The 17,541-nt window shown below is 40.4% G+C and overlaps 6 protein-coding genes across 8 annotated transcripts; 3 read left to right on the plus strand and 3 right to left on the minus strand.

Moving 5' to 3' along the window:
* Window positions 1-581: 581 nt before the first annotated feature.
* LOC108146932 lies at window positions 582-1,076 on the plus strand. The gene is made up of 2 exons (XM_017273181.1): window positions 582-783; window positions 873-1,076. The coding sequence occupies exons 1-2, from the start codon at window positions 673-675 to the stop codon at window positions 966-968; spliced, it is 207 nt and encodes a 68-aa protein (XP_017128670.1). The 5' UTR covers window positions 582-672; the 3' UTR covers window positions 969-1,076.
* Window positions 1,077-1,669: 593 nt separating this feature from the next.
* Window positions 1,670-3,238, minus strand: LOC108146930 (26S proteasome non-ATPase regulatory subunit 4). Its single transcript, XM_017273180.2, has 3 exons — window positions 3,119-3,238; window positions 2,877-3,017; window positions 1,670-2,813 (listed from the first exon to the last, which is right to left on the minus strand). The coding sequence occupies exons 1-3, from the start codon at window positions 3,142-3,144 to the stop codon at window positions 1,790-1,792; spliced, it is 1,191 nt and encodes a 396-aa protein (XP_017128669.1). The 5' UTR covers window positions 3,145-3,238; the 3' UTR covers window positions 1,670-1,789.
* LOC108146929 (pickpocket protein 28) lies at window positions 3,195-5,117 on the minus strand. Its single transcript, XM_017273179.2, has 6 exons — window positions 4,964-5,117; window positions 4,799-4,898; window positions 4,482-4,742; window positions 4,217-4,427; window positions 3,579-4,164; window positions 3,195-3,515 (listed from the first exon to the last, which is right to left on the minus strand). Exons 1-6 carry the CDS (start codon window positions 5,115-5,117, stop codon window positions 3,403-3,405), a joined length of 1,425 nt encoding a protein of 474 aa, XP_017128668.1. The 3' UTR covers window positions 3,195-3,402.
* A 741-nt stretch (window positions 5,118-5,858) lies between these two features.
* LOC108146886 (probable E3 ubiquitin-protein ligase makorin-1) lies at window positions 5,859-9,451 on the plus strand. Its single transcript, XM_017273120.1, has 4 exons — window positions 5,859-5,941; window positions 6,401-7,436; window positions 7,769-8,042; window positions 8,233-9,451. The coding sequence occupies exons 2-4, from the start codon at window positions 6,463-6,465 to the stop codon at window positions 8,329-8,331; spliced, it is 1,347 nt and encodes a 448-aa protein (XP_017128609.1). The 5' UTR covers window positions 5,859-5,941; window positions 6,401-6,462; the 3' UTR covers window positions 8,332-9,451.
* A 1,116-nt stretch (window positions 9,452-10,567) lies between these two features.
* On the plus strand, window positions 10,568-11,622 carry LOC108146631 (protein ARV1). Of its 2 annotated transcripts, none has more exons than XM_017272676.2 (4): window positions 10,568-10,726; window positions 10,790-10,909; window positions 10,965-11,103; window positions 11,157-11,622. In XM_017272676.2, exons 1-4 carry the CDS (start codon window positions 10,631-10,633, stop codon window positions 11,522-11,524), a joined length of 723 nt encoding a protein of 240 aa, XP_017128165.1. In that variant the 5' UTR covers window positions 10,568-10,630; the 3' UTR covers window positions 11,525-11,622. The 2 variants fall into 2 exon arrangements, with proteins under 2 accessions (XP_017128165.1, XP_041563964.1); XM_041708030.1 differs by having other exon boundaries at window positions 11,196-11,622.
* Window positions 11,623-11,837: 215 nt separating this feature from the next.
* Window positions 11,838-17,380, minus strand: LOC108146868 (WD repeat-containing protein 26 homolog). 2 transcript variants are annotated; one of them, XM_017273098.2, is made up of 4 exons: window positions 17,358-17,380; window positions 14,775-15,864; window positions 13,489-14,441; window positions 11,838-12,917 (listed from the first exon to the last, which is right to left on the minus strand). In XM_017273098.2, exons 2-4 carry the CDS (start codon window positions 15,234-15,236, stop codon window positions 12,437-12,439), a joined length of 1,896 nt encoding a protein of 631 aa, XP_017128587.1. In that variant the 5' UTR covers window positions 15,237-15,864; window positions 17,358-17,380; the 3' UTR covers window positions 11,838-12,436. The 2 variants fall into 2 exon arrangements, with proteins under 2 accessions (XP_017128587.1, XP_017128586.1); XM_017273097.2 differs by having other exon boundaries at window positions 17,289-17,374.
* Between the last annotated feature and the right edge of the window lie 161 nt (window positions 17,381-17,541).

Below are 17,541 nucleotides of genomic sequence, written 5' to 3' on the forward strand. Positions count from 1 at the left end.
ATAAATACAAAACTCAAATAAAGAGTATTTGTAAGTTAATTAAAAACGCTTATATATAGACGTTATATCATATCAGGTAATATGATGTTTTTCCTGTACTTTTACGCAGCTCAATTTTTTAACTTTCATAAAAATTGTTTGTCGTTACTCTGCATTTTGAAATTCATCACTGCTTAAATTCATAACCCTTTATAGGTCGACAGTCGTGACAAACGAGGTAAAAATTCAATCTACCTCTCTCTAAAATGAGATGAAATTTTCGGTGATTTACTTTTATGCCATGGTGATGTTAAATTCATCACTATTTTGTATGGATTTTTATTAATGATTCATTGGTGAAATAGTAATGAACGGTACTAACCTTGGGACAAATTGCTTCCTTAAATACATCTTTCATTGCTATTCATCTCAGTACCTTTACTAGTTTCTATCTATTTGTATACTAAAAACAAGTCAAAAATGTAGTTTTCTGAGATATAGTTTCAGACAATATTAAGGGCACCCTAATTTTTTGGTACAGACACTAACGATAGCTTTTCGTGTCACGATGATAAACGCGATTTTTGCCCACTCCTAGACCCGTGTAAAGTGAATGTCAAATCGTTAAGAAGAAGCATTCTAACCTTACAGCATTGATTTTTGCCAGCGGATTTTCCAAAGAAGATTGTGAAAATGTTCCAAAACAGTGCTGCCCGCCTCCTGGTCCCCGCTATCCGTAGCGCCATGCAGAGCCGTTGCCAGTCGGTCGTCTCCGGACCACCAACCCAGCACGTCTCCACCGCCGTAAGTTTTCGCTGGTTGCATAACAAGGATGGCTCCAAAAAGCAATTACTTTCCAATGACCAATTACTAAAATCAATGTGTCCTTGCAGGAGAAGGTGATCCTGGGCGGCGGCATGTGCGCTGCATCCCTGTTCATCCCCGCCTGGGTGCTCTACCACATCCGGGACTACAAGGGAGAGAAGTAATCTGGATTCGTCACCCCAATAGTTAATACCAATGTAAAGTAAAAAGTGTCAATACGGGAATAGTGCCCCTGAGATGGGGAAATAAACCACAATGGATTTAAACACAAATTGTTGACTTATAGTTTTTTATATTGTGCTAGTTGTGGAGCAAAAACTATAGAAGCATACAAATGTCACACCATTCCAGTTTCAGTTAGAACTCAGTGGACTTAACTCATACATATAACTGTTAATTTTTGTTTCAATAACTTCCTATATTTTGTATTCGAAAAATGGTTTTATTGTTCTTATCATTGTGGTTATTAAAGTAAACAATTCCATGACTTTTAAAAGTTAAAGTCAAACAAAAAGCTAATAATATATTTAACACACCTCCCAAGGATAGTCCTTGAAGTTGAGTTCATATGAAGTTAAAGTAATATGGTTTTTAATAAATTAAAAAAAATAGTTTACAAAAAAGAAGTTTTCTTCGCCCTGGAGAAGCTTTGATTAAGTACTGAAAGCTTCAAAACATTCTATTGAAAGAATTTTTTTATTAAATTTATAGTGCAAGTGTTTGACAGATTACGACTACACCGATTTAATTTTCGAAAAAAAAGAAGTCCAGAAGCAAGAGTCTTGATCGCATTTTTTTTTTGGCAGGTCAGACTATAAATTTCTTAACTTTAGCCGAGTTAGAAGAGATAACTTAGTCAGCGGCGTTTCATGTGTATTTGTGTATATATTTTCACTTGAAGCATAATTTTAAAGGGGCTACAAATGGTTTTAATGGGCATAGAAATGCTTTAAACGAGCTTATAAGATATAATCATAGATGCGTTTTACTTTTTCTGCGAATCCTTGCCGTCGCCCTTTTTGTCCTTGTCCTTGTTGAGCGAGCCGACAGCGTCGCGCACTGCCTCCGACTGGGGATCAACCCCGGGCAGGTTCTCCAGCACGCTCTGCAAGAAGGCCGGGTCCCCGATCACCTCCGAATAGTCCTCGTCCACGTCCATGGGGGCATTGGCCTCGTCCGTCTTGGGGCGCTTCGCCTGCTGGGTGACCGTGTCATCGGAGGCATCCTGCATGGACATCTGCATGGCGAAGGCAATCTGTTCCTCCTCAGTCATGTTGGCGAAGTCCGGCAAGTTGTCCTCGGGTGTTTCGGTGGACAGGGCCAGGGCGCGCTGCAGCATGGCCTCCTCGGTGTTGGCCTCGTTATCTGCTCCGGCACTCTCCACGTTGCCGGGTGCTGAGACCGAGCCACCGCCTACGCCGCCAGCATCGCCTCCAGTCGGTGCTGCTCCATCGGTGTTGGCGCGCCGCTGCTCGCTCTCCTGGCGCTGGCGCTGCTCCTCCATGGACACACGCAAGGCCAGGGCCAGTTCGGGATCCTCGTTGGGATCCACCCCGAATTCGAAGACGTTGCCGCCCAGTCCGGCTCCGCCCAAGCCATCCTCGCCCTGGATGATGGGCGACGAGAGCAGGGCGTCCGACAAGGCGGATCCACGGGGCACACTGACCAAATGTGAGCCAGTGCCGTCCTTGCCATTCAGCGCATTGATGAATGCGGTGAGCGTCTCGTTGTTGTTTCCGTGATCGCCGAAGCTGACAATGTCCACGTTGACCTTCTCCTTCTTGAGGCGCTTGGCCTGCTTCACTAGATCACCCTCCTCGTGATTGATGGGCGACCCCACAAAAACCACGATGCGCATCTTGTGGTTCTTGCCCTGGCGATGCTTAAGCACAAGGTGGGCAATGCGGATTCCAGTCAGCAGGTTTATCTCGCCCTTCGGCTGGATCAGATGCATCTTCGAGAAGATCCGGCCCACATCGCTGGTCAGGGTGGCCAGCACTTCCACGGTGCTGGTGGATAATCAAGGAAAACAATGCGGATTAGGAACAAGCCCAGGGAATCTCAACACTCACTTGGACAATGTCATCAGGCCGACATTGTTCTCGGGATTGGAGCGCAGTTTGGTGAGGCAGACCAGATTGATGCCATCTTTCTGTACGTTCAGACGGGTGGGAAAATAGTCTCCATTGCGCTGGTAGTCGCTGTTATCAAAGCTGGAAAAACACGAATTATGATTACCAGGACGGGCGCCATCGCGGCAGTACGAAAAAACCAGCGAAATCTTTTCGTATTGGCTAAAAAAACAATAATTTACCATATCATAGTACTCTCCAGAACCATTTTCGTATTTTTGCTTGTCACTTTGCCACTGAACTGTAAGTTTTCAGGGTTGCCAGTTCGTTGTTTGTCTTTTATCGGTATTAATATGCTAGATCTGTATGACCTTATTTTTGGGATTTTCGTTCCATTTCATTTCATTTCAAAAATTGTATTTAAATTAAAACTTTTGTTTTATTTATTTTTTGTGCAATGGTGCTTTAATTGTAAAGTTCATAAACGATATATATTTCAAGTAATTTCGTTTTTTATGTTTGATGATTAAAACATTACCAAAATTAACATTGTTAGAATAAATAAAATTAAGTATATTATCTCGGCAATGAAGATTACACTAAATCCAATCATTAGACCCATTATGCCACCAGTTAAAGCTGAAAGTAAAAACAAAAATATAATAGTAAACACGTTATTCAAAGAAGTAAAAGGTATTATACCCATATATTCAGTTGGTCCCGTATACGCGGATCTCACGCTGCTTCTAAAATAGTTGTCGGTGTGAAAGAAGTTTACAACCGCCAAATTGTTTCTAATATAATCACTTGAAAAGTTCTTAAAGTAACTGCTCTGTGCTTTGACGTCTTTTTGGCTAAATGGTGTGGTAAAAGCATCGGGGAAGAAAATTAAATCGTGGCAGCTGGTCAGGCAAAGATCTTTGCATTGCGAACTCATTACGTCGAAAATCTGTGACTCGGCACTGTTCAAACATTCAAAGTGAACCACATCGCATACTGAGGCGTTTGGATAAACAAGTGGCAGATAATAGGGAATACAATTACAGTGTCTCAAAAAAAACAAGGAGTCGCACTCTGCTTCGCAATTTCGTCTGGTATAATAGCGATAAGAAAGCAGTTCTTTTTCGTCACTAAAAAGGCATTGCCGTTTCGTCCTGTGAATGTTCCTTATGGTAGGTAGAGCCTCGAAACTCCTAGCTATAATCCGAAAACTTGTCTGGTGCCCAATCATCACGGGTAATCCCGACTCCTTCAGGCGAGGCTGGTCTATCGGATTATACAGTAGTACCTTAAAAAAGTAAATCATATTAGCTGGACAGAAATTATACGATGTTACCAACTTTGAATCCCTGTCCATTAGTGGAAGAACAAAAATAATCGTTAACATGACCGTTGAGAATAATTTGCAGACCCATGGTAATACCAGCTCCAACTCCCGGTCGAGGATAATAGCTGGAGGGTAATCTCTGTGGATAACCAGTGATTGGATCCCAATCTACGGCGATATCTGCAAACCTATCCGACGAAGTGTAGTCCCGAATGTAAGGGGATCTGCAGGCAAATTAATTAAAATAATTTGGTTTTTCCTAATCAGAGAAACTTTACTTGAATTTGTATAAATAATACGGATGCAAAAAATTGAATATGCAGCACAAGCCCTCATCAACGAATATTTCCCTAAATATATCGGTGCATGGTATCTTTTGTTGATTGAAAGTACAGGACACTATTAAATCCGAGCACTTCTCTGAAATATCTAATATGAAATTCGGAAAAGTTTCGTTTTTATGCTGAATATCCATGTATTGTGAGTAATTAGTTTCCTTATAACAGGTTTTTTGAAGCATGGCATATCCCACGGATCCTCTGGAAACGTTTCTGATATTAATACGATTTATTAATGTCATTTTACTTATACTTACGGTTTTAAATGCTGAACTTTTGATTTTTTCGCCTGGTTCATATTGCATACCGTTATTGCCGGAAATGGAATTTTGTTAATCGGAGTCATTGTAGAACTAACTGTTATTCAAAGTAATGCATATTTTAAAAACGAGTAGGCATAAGTAAAAAAGAAATGTATTTACTTCCTATAATCACCGGGGTGCTGTCCCATTTATTATAAATTCCAACTGCCAGGTTAACGGCCACAAGTACCACCAAAGCGAAAATAATAGTAAAGTAAAGCTTTGTCCACCATGGTAAATTACTATCACTGATAACGTATTTAAGCACTTCCATCGATGTATTCCGTAGAAACCTCCTCTCCCTTCTTCGACCTAATCCCATAATCTTTTCATGCACTTTTTTCATCACACTCATTTTTGCTATTTAAGACCGTAAAGCTTCTGAGTTTTGAAAACGTTGTCCAGAAACTGTTAGCCTCTGCTAAACTCTAATAACTCTTGAGCAAGTAAAGTTTATACACTAGTCAACAAATTGTTCCGCTTTGAAAGGAGCAAAGGATAATGAAATTTGAACATAAGAAAAATAAAAAAAGTTACCATTAATGGATCAGCTTAAAATTGTTTATTTGTTGTGTCTATGTTGCTTTAACAAAAGGAACAAATAAGCATATTTCTTGGTAGAAACTTGTTGACTAGTGTAATGTTGTGTCATTAGGACGAGTAATTAAATGAATCCTTCATTATATCCCTGACCATACTAATTAAAAAAACCGGTAAGTGGTAATTAAATCCTTCTATTAGTGAATGGCTTTTTAAGCTTTAATAAAACAAATGGTTCTTAATAGTGCAGTAAAATAAAGTTATTAGCTTATAGTTTTTTGGAGATGTTTAATTAAACTTAATAAGTATGAGGGATAACTGTAAAGGATATAAAAATGGCTTTAAAAACACAAACACAAACTTTAGTATAAATAATTTTTAAATTTGAATTCTCGTTCTATTCCATTTCATTCCCTTTAAAATAAATCTTCGCATCCAAAATTTTCTTAATTTTAACGGTTTGTTTTGCGTGTGATTTTAATTTTCGATGAATTTGGTCACACTGCGGAAAAAATTGTGAATGTGATCAGAGTGCATAAAACGACAAAATAAAAAATTGTAAGTGCATCGTAGGTTAAATCATCTTTGAATTTAGGTAATTGTATTGTTGTAGAGCCAGATAGTAGTATATAAAATTTAAATATTGCGAGAAATTCATTAGATTTGGCATCCAAGAACACAGAGCCATACATACACCTATAGGAATCTACATACATACATACAATGCATATTTCGCTGATGCTAAGGAAATAATTTGAATGCAAGAGTCGTCATACCTGCATTTTATGTGTATTTCCATCGAAAATAGCGACACATATACATTAGCTAAGCTCCAAAGTCTGCAGCAGTCCTTATTTGGTCATATCCGCGTATGTACGCAGTTGTTGTGTCTGTAGGTATGTGCATTCGGGGTGTCAGAATGCCAATGCGAATGCTAATGCTCGAATTTGGAGGACACATTTCCAGCAGGACTACTCGCAGTGCTAATCGACATCTCATCCCTCCTTTCCTTTTTAGGTCATCGTCGAGACTTGTCAGAGATTCGTAAAATCAAAAGCGTTTGCAATTCTCATAGCAAAATGAGTGCCGTTGCCAGCAGCGATCCAGCCATCAGCGGCATGGCCCTTGGCCGCAGCCAGACCATCTGCCGCTACTACGTGCGCGGGATCTGTCGCTTCGGGGAGCTCTGCCGCTTCTCTCACGACCTGAGTCGCGGTCGCCCGGAGTGCGAGCAGCCGGTGACCCCCGAGGTTCTGCCGAAGCCCAGTACCAGCAGCAGCAGCAGCCAAAGCGCCAGTACGAGCTCCTCCACCCAGCAGAGGAACTGGGCCAATGCACCGGTGTTTGTGCCCAGCCAGAAGCGGAATCCCGCCCGGGATCAGAACGAGTCGGAGGCCACCGTGGGCTCAGACGCGCAGGCAGAGTCTGGTGTGGGATGGTTCAGGCTTGTCGATATTGGGACCGACGTTGTGGATTGGCCATCATCGCTCATCAACAAAGAGCCTGGTGCGGGCTATGTCATTATCACGCCTGGCATCTCTGGGGCCGAAGCTGTGGGTGGGCCATCATCACTAAACAACAAAGAGGCTGGTGCGGGCAATGTCGCCCTCAAGTCTTCTCATCCAGCCTCTTGGGCCGAAGTTGTGGGTGGACCATCATCGCTCAATAACAAAGAGGGCTACGCCTCCATAAACAGCACTCCGCTGGAGGAGGGGATCTGCCCCTACGAGAGCCCCTGCTTGTGGGGCTGCCCCTACGGCATCCATATGGAGCTATGCGAAATGTGCGACCAGTATTGTCTGCATCCCACAGATCAAGCGCAGCGCAAGAAGCACAACCGCGAGTGCTTGCAGCAGCACGAACAGGCCATGGAGCTATCATTCGCCATCGCCAGGTCCAAGGACAAGACGTGCGGCATCTGCTTCGACACGATCATGGAGAAGGCGGGCAGGGAAAAGCGCTTCGGTATCCTACCCAACTGCAACCACATATTCTGCCTGGAGTGCATTCGCACATGGCGCCAGGCCAAACAGTTCGAGCACAAAATAACGCGGTAAGTGAGATTAACCATACCTGTTTGTGAAAACGGCCATTTTGTTAAATTGCCCTTTGTGTTTGGGCGGTCCCAAGTCAAATTCCATTGTCTGGTTATTTCACCATGCTGAAACGATTTGGTATAAATTGGTTGGCTGAAAACTTAAGCTATACTCCAAAAACTTCAATCATTACATTTACTGATAACTGCTTATGCCAATAGATCAAAAATGATTTTGTATAAGTTAATTGGAAGTAGTTTTCATCAGTTACACTTGACCATAAAATTTATTGATTTTTAAATACCAATAGAAGATTTTGTTTTGATCCTAACTCGTTGTAAATTTGCAGAGCTTGTCCCGAATGTCGCGTGTGCTCGGACTTTGTCTGCCCCAGTGCGTTTTGGGTGGAGACCAAAGAGGAGAAGGACAAACTGCTCAATGACTACCGCGCCGCCTTGGGAGCTAAGGACTGCAAATACTTCAAAAAAGGCGAGGGCAAGTGTCCCTTTGGTAACAAGTGCTTCTACAAGCACGCCCTGCCCAATGGAGACATCGTCGATGTGGGATTGCCGAAGAGAACTCGAAAGTTGCAGAGCCAGAATGAAATAATCGATTTGCTTGATGTAAGTACCAAATTTTTAGCAATTTTTTTAACATTAGTTTAGTTTTTTCAAGGCCATTTTAAAATGAAAAAAGCTTTGTTTATAAGTTTATAATTTGAAAAGTTAATAGTTTAGAAGGAGAAACTGTGACACCTTTAAATAAAATAGTCAAATAAGGTGGTCACTATTAATAATGTTCCATGTTTTATAGATTTATCTATGGGACTATGTAGATCGTCGTGATTATCATTGGCTGGAAATATTTTCAAGTGATTTAAGCGAAAGTTCCGATTTCTCGGATGAAGACTAAGCTTCTGGAGCAGGTGGAAACGAAATGCAACAACAGCCCAAAAGCATACAAATTTGGATATACAGTCCCAGAAAAACGTAACCAATATTCAAACGATATATATACATGATACTGAACCAAATATCGAATGCGAAATTAAACAAAAAATGTATTTGGGTACCAAATTTAGGTTACATAAATATTTATTCTCCACTTAATGCAACGAAATTTACAGCAACTTTTCCGTACTTGTATTAAATTTAAAATATATTTAATACCATTAATAACAAGTGGTTCAACATAAACCTAAAGAAACAATGATATATCATTAAATATGAATACACAATTTTAGAGATAAACAAGCAGTAAACAGTACATTTTCAAAATAGGTGATATAAAATGTGTAAACTATGCCTTTCAGACTGAATTGTAAAGATAAAAATACATACATTCTTTAATCGGTTTTCTACTCATTTTTTGAAGTTTAACAACTACAACTAAGTGAAACGCACATAGCAAACCACATAAGTACGTCTATCTGGATATTTGCAGACAATTAATCTCGAATGAGTCTATGCATCATTAACGAGCAGAAACTATTCCCTTTCGTCGATAAATGAAATTTTTGTTATTGTTATGAGCCTTTGTGTTAGAGTATTACTGTTGCATACCTATAATTCAGTATATTTGTAATCGTTGGCCACAAGCGTAATACCCAAACCACTACAAATATTATATGTAAAACATCTATATTGTATATTGATTTTAAGTTTATACTTTCGAAATGTACCTCTTTAAAATGTTTTGTTTTTACTGATACAAATGTAATGTGTTGTCCATTAGAAAAGCAACAATTAAATAAACTAAGGGAATTAACATATAAACCCAACATGTTCAAAATCTAAAAACTAAAATCAATGTAACAATTACTTGACAAATCTCAATAATGGCATAGAATCGGGTTTGGCGATTCAAACCCATTTGTATGTGATTAATAGTTGACAGACAAAAAATATCTTATGAATAATTGGTAATAAGTAAATAGTTTTAAAAACAAGCATATGGTCGTTGAAATATGATACAGATCAGATTGAACAATTCAGTTTAACAAATACATGCTTTCGCAAAAGCTGCAATGCAATGCCTTTGTTCTGTTCTTCATTCATTTCGATGTCATGTACCACAAGAAGCACACTGCGACGGACCCTCGTAGGTAACTCTTCCGCAATGGAATATCGGGTTGAAAGGTCAACCTCATCGCATAATAGTGAGGACATTTAATTTTAAGTGTAATAATTCAAATTTTCTGTGAAATTATGAGTTTGCCCAATAAGATTTCCAAAATAGCTGAACCTATCCAGAAGTGATATTTTTCTTTAATTTTTGAACTGGATTACAAAATAAAATATTGAACGGAGTAAACTCGTTAATCAAAATACTTTTTGAAGTTACTAATACTAATTGTAAGAAATTATTCGGGGTCCGTTCCAAAAAATTATGAATTTCTTTTTAAACGGATTTATAACACGAGCCTTGAATCGAATACTAATTGTGCCATTTCCCATTTTTAAAATTGTTCAAAACAAAATTAACCAATCTGGCTGAAGTTGTACCTAGATTAGATTAAAAATAAAATTTGTAACATTATGTTGATAATAAAAAGCAGGAATGAAATAAACAAAAAAATAAACCTATCCTAATGAGGATAAATTATAATATTTTAATTTTTTAAAAATAAAACTTAAGTCAAGTTAAGATTTGCTTAAGGAGAATTTGGGATTTTCAGGGTAAAATAAAGTCCTTATTTTTTTTAATGCAAACATTTAAAAAATAAAGGATTTACAATTGGTAAGTACAGTTTTTTTGTGTGTTTGAAATTTTATTTCTGTGCTTATTACTGTTTTAGTTTATCTGAAAATAATTTATAATTTAAATTAAAAAATTTATTAATCAAAAGGAATGCTTTCAAAAACCATACATAATAAAATAAATATTTTGAGATAACGAAATTCAAATGAAGCAAATCGGTTCGTACCTTTTCGAGACAGTGCGTAAAAAGAGTTTTCAGAATAACGTAGCCTCATAATAATCTGAAAGTTTGGTTTATAATAGCTTTTCTTTAACTTATTTAAAGTGTTGTGAGAATGTTATAAAAATAGAGGTTCCCGTACAATGTTTTTGTATTTTAAACTTGTAACGGTTTAAAAGTGCATTGCTCGTATTTTTCAGTTTACGGAAAACGGTAATACTTATCAGCTGATGAACTAAAATGTTTGTTTATGCGGCTTGTTACCAAAATAAGGTTTAAATTTCCTATAAAATGAGTGAAAAAAGGCGATTCGTGTGCATTAATTGTGGCCACAGAGTCAAAGAACTATTCAAGAAATACAGCAATTCCCTGAAAACCACACAATGCGTAAGAATACACACTTATTGTCAAAAACGTCGTTGGTTTTAATTTTGCAGGATATAATTTTAGGATAAATGTCACCAAACTACTGATAAATACATCGAGTTCGAGGAGTTTATTATATTAATAGATGCACTTTTGCTGGATTCGGGGGCCTTTCGCCATATAATATATAATGGAGACTTTAAGGTAAGCTCTTATCAAAAGATTTCAATATCAGACTCTGAAATGTATGCAATTTTAGTTATATTGGAAGATTTCGCTGGTGGTGCTGCTCCTGGAATCCTTTGCTCTGTGCCGCCAAAAACTGCCCGACCATTCGGATGCCTCTTTACATGTACACGAAAAGGGTTTCTACACATATACCCTTCAAAATATTGGAGGTAATAGGTTATTGTTTTAATTACTCTCCCTAATTATTGAATTTACTTTGTAGATTACCTTTTTATGACACTATTGCTGCTGATAATTACAGCCACTCTCAGTATTGATTGGATGAAGAAGATGGGTCTTCGCAGTTTCACTTTAATTATCTTCAAAGTGGTGCTCATTTCCAACCTATCCAAGTTCTTCCTTCTGCCCATTTTGGTGTGGCGCAATAACACGACCGTTTTCGGACGGAGTTTGCACCATGTCCTGGTCATGGGCCATCACCTCTGCTCCCTGGTCATCGCCTACGAGGCGGTGGGAGCAACTAGGAAGGATCTTCGATGGTGGGCCCTTATATTGGTAGTTATTGCCTTCGCCTTTAAGGAATCCGCTAGGCAGTTTGTCTCACTATTGCTGGAGGAGCAGTTTACGTAAAGGAGAATTGTTAAGGCAATTTATTTTATAAAAGGCTGAAAATAGAAAACCAAATTTCCTATGTACGACGTTATTGCCAAATAAAGTAATACTAATTATTCAAACGATTATAACAAAAGCACAATATTAAAGATTTAGGAACGATACCTACAAATTTAATTACAGAAAAAGTGTGATTTGTGCTTTCAGTTCTTTTAAAAAAATCGAACTAGGGATTTTCTTGTACTTTCCTTATTAAACCAAAGTATTAAAGATCACACTTTGTTCCGAAATTGATTAAAAATCAACATAACTACAATAAAAAGGGCACACGTTCAATTTTCACTCAAATTTTATTGATTGCTTAAGACCCAGGTTAATCGTAAGGAAAAAATCGACATTTTAAAAACATATATAGAACTATTTTTATTGTGTCTGCTGGTTATGAAATACGTCAATTCGTGTTACATACTAAATGTCGGAAACTGCATAGAACAAATCAATTGGCAATTATCATAATTTAAAATCAAGCAGGTCGATTCCACTTTAGATTAATAAAAAGGTAGTCGAGAAGAGTCGCTTATATAGGCCGGGAAATATTACTTCGCATTGCCATATGCACATACATAAAAAAGAAATCTGAGAACGAATTGATTTCTTGTTATAGCATAGTGTTAGCATAGATATGATGTTATGCCTCTCCTTTCGTATGAATGTACTTAAGTAATTAATGCTAATCGTAAGTCATGCTGCTCATACATATTGTTGTAATGGCAGTTTGTAGCAACGACGACACCGACGCGCAATCAGAGCGGGACGCATTCTGCATTTATATTGAAATCGAAATCGAAATCAGGGCGCACTATAACTAAATCAGCATCCAATCCAATATCTAACCCACGCACACCCATTAGCTACGGCTCGCGATCGATCTTAAGTCATATTCCAGGAGGACGAAGACGAGCTAGAAGAGCAGTCGTCGCTCTCAGTCGTTGCGCTGCTGCCGTTCGGTTTGGGCCCCCAGATCCTCACGGTGGCGTCGTCGCTGGCGCTGGCCAGCAGGGACGGGTACACGGGATTCCAGGACACACAGTTGACCGTCTTGGTGTGCCCGGCCAGCTTGGCCAGCGGCTCCTCGCGCTTGATGTGCCAAATGTAGACGACCTTGTCCTCGCTGCCGCTGGCCACGAAGCTCTCGTTGACGCCGCCGAAGCAGGAGTGGATGGCGAAGTTGCTCTGTCGTATGCCCTGGAAACGGCGCACCAGGCACTTGTCCTCGATGTCCCACAGATGAAGGCCTTGGTTGGAGACGTTCAGCAGGGCCAGGCGGTCGGCGGAGTTGATGCTGAACGTCATAATGGGATGTGGCTCCCTCAGAATATCGAAGTCTGAACGCGGGCTATCAAAGTTGTACCTAAGTGAACAAAATGGATGTATGATTTAAGTAGGAGTTTATATTATACACTAATTAAGTTAAAGTTATTGTTTTACTGTAAGGATCTACTGGCTTTTTCTATTGAACATTATGTATATATCGTATTAAGAAGTCATTGCTCCTACTTTAATAATTTAAAAAATATATATGTATATATTTTTTTATATAAATAAATATGTATAAAAGATATTTAAATTTAATTAATTTGAGTTATGTCAAAATAATTAAAAAGTCATTTAATTATTTTTAACATTAGAAATATATATATATATATATATATATTGAAAAATAAATTTGACCTATAATAGATATATTCAAATATATAATTAATATTAGTCATAATCCTTTAAATCTCTAAAAGGAAAAAAGGTAGTAAATAAACCAATCAAAACCAGAATTTCGGAAATAGTTTGACGGGATTAATAGGTTTTAGGCTAACAGTAACAGGACTGAATGTTAATCTTTTCCATAAAATAAGACCCCACAGATATATGATTCTTCCACATTTCTACTAGATAGATAAACCCAACCAATTTGCAATCCTGCTTACCCTCTAATACGGTAGTGATTATCGGCCGCTAAGATCGTTTTGTTGTCCGCCCGAAAGGCGATGCTGTTGACGCGCACTCCCTCCCAGGAGTCCACGATGGTGCCGTTGAGGTCGCACAGGTAGAGCTGACCCTTCTGGCCGCCGCAAACGAAGCGGGCGCCATCCCGACTGAAGGCGCCGCAGGCGAGGCTGTCCTCCAGCGACTGCGAGAACTTGACCACCAGCTTGCCGTCGTCCACGTTCCAGATGTACAGCTCGTGCGAGTCCTCGGTGCCGCCGACGAGGATGAGCTTAGAGTCGGGGCTCCAGCTGACGAAGCTCACGCTGAGCTGGGCCTGGCCGTCGAGGACGCGCCGATGCTTGAGGGTCAGCTTGTACGGATCAACGTCCCAGATAATCACAGTGGAGTCCTTGCTGCCCGTGGCCAGCTTGAGGCCGTCGGGCGAGAACTTGCAGAACCAGACCTCGTCGCAGTGGTCGGTGAGGATCTGGATGGTCTGCATGGGAAAGCCGTCCGTGGTGCAGCAGTGGTCGGTGAGCAGCGAGACCGTCTCCAGGTTCGTCTCCCACGCCATGTCGTGGCAGGGGCAGTGTTGGCTCTGCAGCTCCACGGCCTGCTGCAGCAGGGTGCGCAGTCGCCGCGGCGACATCATCACCGACGGCGGCATGAACGTCTGCAGGCGCTCCATGACCAGGGCCCGCGACAGGATGCCCTTGCCCTCCCACTTGGCGCGCTGGTACAGGTCTTGGTTGGTCGAACACATCATGTATGAGGACAGCTGGTGCACACGCGATATGTTGTGCTGCAGGGGCGTCAGCTCGCTGCGCAGGACGTGCAGGGCGTCCAACGGATTGCCATCATCCAAATGCTCTAAATACTTTTGCTCTAGCAGTATGAACTTCATTTCGGTGATCGTTGCCAGTTTTCCATTATCAATTAATGGCTCTAAATCCTGCAATATGAAAATATCATACGTTATAAGAGGATTGCGGTTTAACTTGGAATCACAATCTAAAAAACTACAGTTTTCATATTAAACAGGTTATAAAAATAAAAATAAATGCGTATGGAATACGGAGTACAGAGATAGTTATACTCTAAAAACAGTTAACTAGTTTCTATGTATTACATAAATCTCTTTAAATCAAATTTGGTTGAATAAAAAATAATCCAAATTCCAAAATAAATTTGAAAAGAGTGAGGGGATTGAGTTCCCAAGTTCAACTATGTTTATTTCAAGGGATTGGAAATGCTTCTTTCTCCCTGCGAAGATGAGGCCAATTACCTTTAGATCTGAGTCTGCCTTTGACCAGTCACCCATTAGGACATGCTCCCTGAACTTGGTGGCCGAGGGGTGTTCCAAGTAGCAACCCGACTCCACCATGAGCGTTTTGACCGACTTGTCGAGGCCGACGTCGTGCAGATACTGTCCGATCAACCGGATGATCTCCTGGTTGGACTTGTCCAGCTGCACGCCGCTGTAGCTGGTGTTCTCCCGATTGTTCTCGCCGTCGACGATGCGGCTGCTGCTGCCGTTGTTGTTGACAACGAAGCCGTTGTGTTTGGAATCGTGGCCATTGGTGGCGGCGCTGCTGCCCGAGGGATTCTCATCGCCGATTCCGACGCTGTCCTCGCCACTGCCGCCGGCCTCGCGGGCCACGTTCTCGGCACTGCCTCCGGAGTTGGGGGCAGAGCCCTCCAAGGGCCTGGAGCAGGAACCGCTCGACGTGGAAGTGGTGCTCTGCATGGTCGGTCCACTACTATTTGCCTCGGAGCCGGGTGTATTGCTGGTGCTGTGATCCCGCGGCCTCTTGTTGCTTTCGGTCGATTTGCGCTGCCCTCTGCTAGGTGTTTCCAAAGTTCCTGTGCTGGATGAGCCTGGCGTCGATGTGGCGTTCAATTGATGCTGTAACTGCTGCGCTGCTCGCGACGTGGATGCCGCATCTATTGATACTGCGGCGGCGGCGGCGACGCTGGCGACGGAAACAGAAACGGAAACGGAACCGGTGGTTGAGGATGAGGAGCCTCCTGAGCGACGACCCTTTTTGCGCGGCGGCTGGTCCTCGGATGAGGCACCAGTTGCAGCAGCCTTTTTGTTGTTTCTATCAATTTTGAGTCCTTTGCGAACGCGGCAGCAACAAGCAGGCTCTGCTTCTGGCTCAGCCTCAGCCTCTCTGTCTCGGATCCGGATGCGGAACCCGTTTCCGATCCCGAGCAAGTGCCTCCAACCTGGACGGCTGCCTGATGGCCCTAGGCGGCCTGCGTCGACGATTGCACAAGGGGTGTCAGCGTGATTGTGGCTCCGTTTCTGGCAGTTGATAGCACTCGCACTCGCACTCGCACTCGCACTCGCTGATAGCAGTTCGATCTACGACCTGCGGAGAAGGGAAGGTATTTTATTGCGTTATATTGCAGTTACTTTGTAAAAGTTCAGTTCGTAATCTAAATGTTGATTGGGCAGCCAAAAAAAACGCATTCCACTTGAGGAACCCAAGTGCGAATTTCACGTTTTTCCTTTTGGCTTTGATCTACAGCATGTGGGTTATGGAACCCAAGTGTTATTACTTGCTATTTTTTTCGTTTCGATCTAAGCCACATTATATGTATATTTCATCTAACTTATAAAAATGCAGTTTGCGATCTAATTATTGATTGGCTACACAGGTTACATTGAGTTCCCTAATCGCCTCAAACCTTTTCTGAGTAAAATCAATCAATACACAATTCAAGGGTATTTGCATTCGGCTTTTTACATCCTACACATTTACATTTGTAGGTACATATATATGTACATACAATGTACATGCATTCTACGTACATATGTGCATACATCCCTAGACGTTGGCTGCACAGTGGTGGACAAAAACATTGGAATTACTTATTTAATTTACGAATCTAAAGATGATTTAAGAAGTTTAGCTTCTTTAATGTAATTTAAAATTGGTTATTTTATACATAACTATTAACGTTCAATAAAAACTAACTTATCTTAACTGATTACGATAGGACTCATTGGTTTTCCTGGTATAACACATAACTTTTCTTTCTTGTAACGCTCAATTAGCTCTATAGAGTCGCTAACGAGAACTGGTTCACCCACACCACTAGAAAAAATGCACCCCCATATCATAGACCTTAAACAATGGACTACATTGTAGCATAGAACGCAATTGAAATTTTCCAATATTTCAACCAAAATATGATAGAACAACATATAATTTAAACAACAAAATAGAAATATTAAAAAATTAAAAAAATAAAACAAAAATAACAACAATAACAACCCATTTCTACAATAACAAAAACTAACTAACTACGTCGTAAAAGATAACCACAAAAGTTTAAAGATAAGCGTTTTTTTCGGCTATTATAGCCCAAATAGAAGATCTTAAATTAGCCAATACTTCCGCCCCCGACTGTGTGGGCTCGTATTAATCAACTTTGCTTTGTTTTCGGTACAAAGGAAAAATACATCTATTTACATACACGCACACATTGTTTTCCTCACTTTCTTTTTGAAATGTCTGGACCAAGTTCTTAGCCCCAAATATTTTGAATCAGCTAAACACTTCTGGTAATCTGTGCATCCACATCCACTCAGCTGTCTAAAAGTTCGCTAATACACTTCACTTTCCACTGCATTTCTCTTTTGGCCTTCCAAGTGCATCGTAATAATCGTTCAGGTATACAAACAGACACGCTCCCAGTCCCACAGATGCAGCCTTTTTCGTTGTTTATGCCTCTAAAATAGACCATCTAGCTGGCTTATCCCGATTTTTAAGAGAAGTTGGAAACACACCGTAAAACAATCGCCTAATTGACGGGCTTGCAATTAAAAAACAAAGGCGAACTGACACAATATACATACAAATCTGATGATGAAACGCACTTATATATATGCTGCACTTAGTGGGACCGCTCGAAAATACCAAATAATTTCGTTGGCCCAAAAACACAAGAAATACTAACCATTTCTTTTCAAGTGACCGTTTGCCGCCCACATCTTTCTACTTGTTAATGTAATAGCTGTTGGAAAAACTATTAACAATTTC

The sequence above is a fragment of the Drosophila elegans genome, unplaced genomic scaffold, assembly GCF_018152505.1.
Source record: "Drosophila elegans isolate 14027-0461.03 unplaced genomic scaffold, ASM1815250v1 contig_208, whole genome shotgun sequence".
NCBI classification, from domain to species: domain Eukaryota; kingdom Metazoa; phylum Arthropoda; class Insecta; order Diptera; family Drosophilidae; genus Drosophila; species Drosophila elegans.